Source organism: Myotis brandtii, unplaced genomic scaffold (assembly GCF_000412655.1).
Source record: "Myotis brandtii unplaced genomic scaffold, ASM41265v1 scaffold268, whole genome shotgun sequence".
In the NCBI taxonomy this organism is placed as follows: domain Eukaryota; kingdom Metazoa; phylum Chordata; class Mammalia; order Chiroptera; family Vespertilionidae; genus Myotis; species Myotis brandtii.
This window is the reverse complement of record NW_005360187.1, coordinates 3,208,820-3,214,912: the sequence shown is the minus strand read 5'-3', so window position 1 is coordinate 3,214,912 and position 6,093 is coordinate 3,208,820. Positions and strand designations below refer to the sequence as shown.

The following is a 6,093-nucleotide window of genomic DNA, read 5'->3' as shown; positions in this document are numbered from 1 at the left end:
AGAGAGAGAGAGAGAGAGGAAGGAAGGAAGGAAGGAAGGAAGGAAGGAAGGAAGGAAGGAAGGAAGGAAGGAAGAAAGGAAGAAAGAAAGAAACTACTGGGGAAATCTGGGAGGGTGCAGAGTCCCTTGTTTATTGCTCAACGTTGTCTTGGCCTCCCCTGCTGAGGTCTGTGAAGGCTGCAGCAGCTGTGGATCTCCTGGACCCAGACACTGACTGAGAGGTGCATGGCCGGAAGGAACACAGCCCCCACTTCCCCTGCCTCGGGGCTCTTGAGGTAGGTCCTAGGTTCACATTAGCAGCCACCACTCCTCTCATCTTCCTGGGAATGGTCTGAACCTCTTAAATGCACTCTCAGGAGTCCTGCGCATGGACTGAAGTGGGAAAATCAGCCATAACTGCTATGGACTAAACCAACTCCTGGAACACGACTAGAACCTAACAGGACCAGAGTGCAAGTCCAGAGGTGAGCCAATGGCAAGCTGTCAACACACTGTGCTCAGCATCAGACATTTTCTTTGCTCTATCTATATGCACCCATGCATCATATCCATCGGGCATCCACCCGTCCATCCTCCACCTCTGCTCCACCTACCTATCCATCCACCCATCCTGCATCTCTAAATCATATGTGCATATGTCTACTAATGCATCCACCTATCCATCTACTCTCCATCCTGCATTCCTAGACATCCTCCCACCCAGCCAATCAAGCATCCAGCCATCCACCTATCCTGCATCCTAAATCATCTATGCATGTGAATACACCATTTCATGAATCCATCTATCATGCATCTACCCACACCTCCATGCTCCATTCCTGCGTTATCCAGGCATCCTTGCATCCACTGACTCATTCAATCTACACCTAAGACCTATTTCATGCAAGTATTGTGCCAAAAGCTGAGGATAGAGCAGCAAATTAAGACAAAGTCCCTGATCTTACAGAGTTTAGACTGCAAGACACAAACAGACAGACAGACAGACAGACAGATAGACAGTCATAACACTGGTGCTTGGTTGCTCCTTCTCTCCTACGAGGGGAAAACTTTGGAGCTGCCATTTATTTTCTCCTGGCATTTTCATCTCCCTGACAACTCAAAACTTGGAATTTTCTAAAACTGTTTGGCCACTCTATTGGGGGAAGAGATCGGTGCCTAGAGGGGATCAGCACAGCTTCACTACTAAAAAGGATTCAGGGCCCGACTGGTGTGGTTCAGGGGTTGAGTATCGACCTATGAACCAGGAGGTCACGGTTTGATTCCCGGTCAGGGCACATGCCCCAGGTTGCGGGCTTGATCCCCAGTAGGGGGCGTGCAGGAGGCAGCTGATCAATATTTCTCATCATTGATGTTTCTATCTCTCTCTCCCTCTCCCTTCCTCTCTGAAATCAATAAAAATATTTTTTTAAAAAAAGGATTTTCAGGGATAAAATATAGGACAGAGTCTGGGTGCTTCCTCAGAGACAGGATACACCCAATAACTGAGTCATGCTCACAACCTCTGAATAGAGCCCATTCTCTCACCTCCTACGAGGACCCATCCACCCTGAGGCAGGGTCCAGCTCTTACAACAGAGGGAGATCATCTGCTGTTATGAAGCCTCCGCCCTGGACTCTCCTCTCTTGGTTTTCTATTCTTTCCTCAGATGACTCCATGCAGACCCAAGTCCTTTAATATAATCATCGGCTGTGGCTTTAATTGTCTAGCTCCAAACAGACTTCCCTCAGCAACACCTGCCTGCTTGACATCTGCACTTGGAGGCCTCACTTCTTGGAGGCCTCACAGGCAGCTTAAACTTAAGGCACCCAAAATGGAGCTGTTAGCTTGTCCCCTAAACGCACCCTCCCTCTCCTTCCCCTATTCAGGAAATGCTGCCTTTATCCAACTCAACTACCGGAAGTCACCTGTGACTCCCCACTTTCCCTCATCGTCCACATCCAATTTGCTGGTAAGTCCTCTGTTCTTCCTCCCAAAGCATTTCAGATCTGTCTCCACTGCTGCCACCCTCGTCCACACCGCTATCATCTTTGAGCCACATCAGCACCCTCGTGGCTTTCCCTGCTTCTGTCTGTACCCCCTACAATCCTTCAGGGGTTCTCCGATCCTACTTAGAGAAACCCAGACTCCTTCCCATAACCCATCCAGTGCTACATGATCTAGCCCAGTGGTTCTCAAAGTGGATTTGGGGAGTCCATGAGGTTAAACTATTTTCATAATAATACTACATGTTATTTGCCTTTTTCGCTTTGACTTTCTCAAAAGCAGACTGATTTTCAGGGCCCACAGAACAAGGAACAATGTCACTCTGGTGGCTAATGAAAGGAGTGCATCTATATTCTTGTGTTTTAAGTTTTTATGACTTTCAATTTCTAACATGGTAAATATCAACAGTTATAACTTTCACCAATGAACACTCTTTGGGGTTCTCAATAATTTCTGAAAGTATAAAGTGGTCTTGAGATTTTTTAAAATTGAGAATCTCTGGTTGAGCCCCTGCCTCCCTTTCCAACCTCATCCATCGCATTCTCTCCCTCATCCTCTGGGCTCCGGTCACCCAGGGCCCCTTTTAGTGTCTTGAACTTGCCTATATTTTTTCTAACTCTGAACATGCTATTCCTTCAAAGAGGCTTATCCAATCCAATTCTGCTGCCTCCCTGTTTTTATTCACGGCACCATCTTCATTTCCCCTAGAAAACTTACTATAATTTTTAAGAATCTGTCGACTTGTTGATTGTCTGCCTCCCCACTAGCTTGTGTCCACCCAGGAACCTCTTCTGTCTTATTCATTCGCCACGGTGCCCCACACATCACGGCCTGACACATCACGGCCACGGTACAGACGCTTGTTGAGTGAATAGACAGGTAAGTGCAGGGAGGAGGGTGCACGAAGGGAGCTGTGCTGGCCAGTGCACCCCTGGCAGGAGGCAGGCACCGTGCTGCTGCTGAGGTCCCATACCTGCTGGGGCACCTTGAAGCGGACGTAGGAGCAGAGCTGCAGCATCTCGCTCATCTCCTCTGGGGTGGACGGGATCAGCGGGATCTTCTCTACGGCGGCCGATTCCTGCAGTTCTCTGAGCCGTCGTACGAACTGATTATCAGTTGGGTATTGCAGGCCTGGGGGATTCAAACCAAAACAGCTTGGCCATTCATCTACTTTCTTACCAACCCCCATCTCAGAAAGGGAACTTCTAGTATCAGCTAATATGTTTCAGGGGTGTTTCACCAGATTCCTTTTTATTTTATTTTTTAATATTTTATTGATTTTTTACAGAGAAGAAGGGAGAGGGATAGAGAGAGAGAAACATCGATGAGAGAGAAACATCAATCAGCTGCCTCCTGCACACGCCCCACTGAGGGTGTGCCCGCAACCAAGGTACATGCCCTTGACCAGAATCAAACCTGGGACCCCTCAGTCCGCAGGCTGACACTCTATCCACTGAGCCAAACCAGTCAGGGCCAGATTCCTTTTTAATGGGTTCTGCCATCCTTGTTCAAGGTCAAAAGCACATTCTGAAGAGAAACAGAAAAAAAAAATCCCTCCAGATACTTTACAGGTGGGTGACCAGCAGCATGGGGAGCCCGTAAGAAAACCGGAGCTCAGCCCCTCCCTAAGCCTCCTGAATCAGAGCTGCCCGTTAACAGCTGTCCGGAGACTTATCTGTACGATAGAGTTAAGAAGCATTAGCCTGGAAGACAGCTCGCCTGAGCCCCTTTCACATCTGTGCTGTTGAGAGGAGATATCACGAAATGCATGATGGTAAGAAAACGGAGAATTGAAGGAACTGACCACTCCTCCCTTTGTCCTGGACCCACTTAATAATCTCTTATTTGGGGTCAATACACAAAACAGTGAGAGCAAGTCCCCCTCTGAGCCATCCCCCACGTTGGGGCAGCGGCTGCCCTCTGTACAGTCTCCCTTCCTCCAGGAGAGCACCAGGCGCCATCGTGAGACTGAAAAGCTTTGAGATGGCCCTGGCTGGTTTTGCTCAGTGGTTAGACCGTCACGGGTTCGATTCCTGGTCTAGGGCATGTATCTCGGTTGCAGGTTCCCCAGCCCCAGTAGGGGCACATGCGGGAGGCAATCAATTGTTGTATCTCACGTCGATGTTTCTCTCTCTCTCCCCTTCCTCCCACTCTCTCTAGAAATAAATGGAAAAAATACCCTCCAGTGGGGATTTGAAGAAGAAAGCTTGGAGACGGACCATTATTTCCTGCCCCCTGGAGCATGGCACAAGAGAGTTTACACAAACTGATGTACACAGGAGGGCAAAAGTAATTTCCACTTCCAACAATGAGCATATCTCTGGGTGTTTAACTTAGCTACAGAACTGGATTTTATTTATTTTAATTTTTTTCTATTTGAAGAACTAGATTTTGGAAAGGCAATGGCGTTGATACTAAGCTGCAGAAATCCACACTTTACTCATCTCCTACATTCAGTAGCTCCTTTAAATCCATTATGGGCACCGAGTGGCTTTCGCAATGCCATGAGGGCAGATTGCATGATCTATTTCCTTCCACTTTAAAAATAATCCAGACTAAATGCCATGTGGTATCTTGCATTGGGTCCTGGAATAGAAAAAGGACACGAGTGGAAAAACCAATGAAATCCAGATAAAGCCTGGAGTTTAGGTAACAGCAATGCACCAGTGCTGGTTTTTTAGTGTTGACACATTTACTGTGGTAATGTGAGCTGTTAACAATGGGGAGGAAAACTGGATGAAGGGTAGATGGAACTCTGTACTATCTTTTGCAACACTTCTGCAAACTTAAAAAAATTATTTCAAAGTAAAAAAAGTTTATCTTTCCATTTTCACATACAAACAGTTTTAAATTTTCAATGGAAACTCAGGCGTACAACTCTTTGAGCAAATGAACATACACTCGAAAAATCCAGTTAGATCTGACCTCCCATAACCGATTTAAAATCTAATAACCTTCCATAGGAGCAGCTTCTCCAATTCTCAAACTTTATTATTAAAAGAACAAATGATTTCAGACATGGCGCTTGGGAAGAGGAGGAGAGAAAACCCATTGGGAGCTTGACTTCAATTACAATGTCCTCACCAGACCTGAAATTATTTACTTTCAGAGTGACTGAAAGACTTTAAAGGTCCGCTTAGGCTGTAACCGGTTTGGCTCAGTGGATAGAGCGTCGGCCTGCAAACTGAAAGGTCCCAGGTTCGATTCTGGTAGGGTCCCAGGACCTTGGTTGCGGGCACATCCCCAGTAGGGGGTGTGCAGGAGGCAGCTGATCGATGTTTCTCTCTCATCGATGTTTCTAACTCTCTATCCCTCTCCCTTCCTCTCTGTAAAAAATCAATCAAATATATTTTAAAAAAAATAAAGGTCCATTTAGTTACGTTTTAGTGAGGTATACAGGTTTGGCTCCAGGCTGGGTTCTAGTGGGAAAAGGGGGTCGTGGACATGAGTCACATACTGGAGACAGTGAACACAAACTGACTTCCAAAAAAGCCGCAGCTTGGTTCTGCAGCCAGACAGCCTGGGACTGGTTCCTATGCTGGCTCAGGCACTTATATAACTTCTTTGTACCTCAATGTTCCTACTAATAAAATGAGCACACTATCTTGATCTGGAAATAACTACATATGTAGAAGGTTACTGAGATGTACACTTAAAATCTGGGCAATTTACATCTTACTCCAACGAAGTACCAGAGAGACAGGAAGCAAGACAAGGAAAAAAGAGAAAAATTAATATTTTTCTTTCTAACATATTATAAATCCAAGTTCAAAGACTAAGGTAAGAAAAATGAATTCTAAAAATCCAACTTCAGATCATAATTTCTGGGGACATGTTACAGCTCAAGTTGACATGTATACAAGTAAGAACAAAGAAACTAAAGTTTGTTGATTTTTTAAAAAGATCTTGTAATGAATAAAGATCTCTGAGTTTTTGGCAAAAAAGAGGAGAGACGTAATAATAGTACCATCACTTCATAAAGTCACAGTGATGGCAACAATGAACTCTATATAAACAGCTTAGCTCAAAAGAGCTCAATAAATTTTGGATAGTAATATTATTATATTTCAACTAGAGGCCTGGTGCACGAATTCATGCACAGGTGGGGTC

The 6,093-nt window shown here is 45.6% G+C and overlaps 1 protein-coding gene across 5 annotated transcripts in view; it reads right to left on the bottom strand.

Moving 5' to 3' along the window:
• The window catches only part of ABHD6 (abhydrolase domain containing 6), a 52,603-nt gene that overhangs the window by 9,012 nt on the left and 37,498 nt on the right, over positions 1-6,093 (bottom strand). For all 5 annotated transcript variants that reach the window (XM_014541367.1, XM_005868402.2, XM_014541365.1 and 2 more), the window contains one exon: positions 2,957-3,114. In XM_014541367.1, coding sequence (XP_014396853.1) covers positions 2,957-3,114 — 158 coding nt within the window. The remainder of the gene's footprint in view (positions 1-2,956; positions 3,115-6,093) is intronic.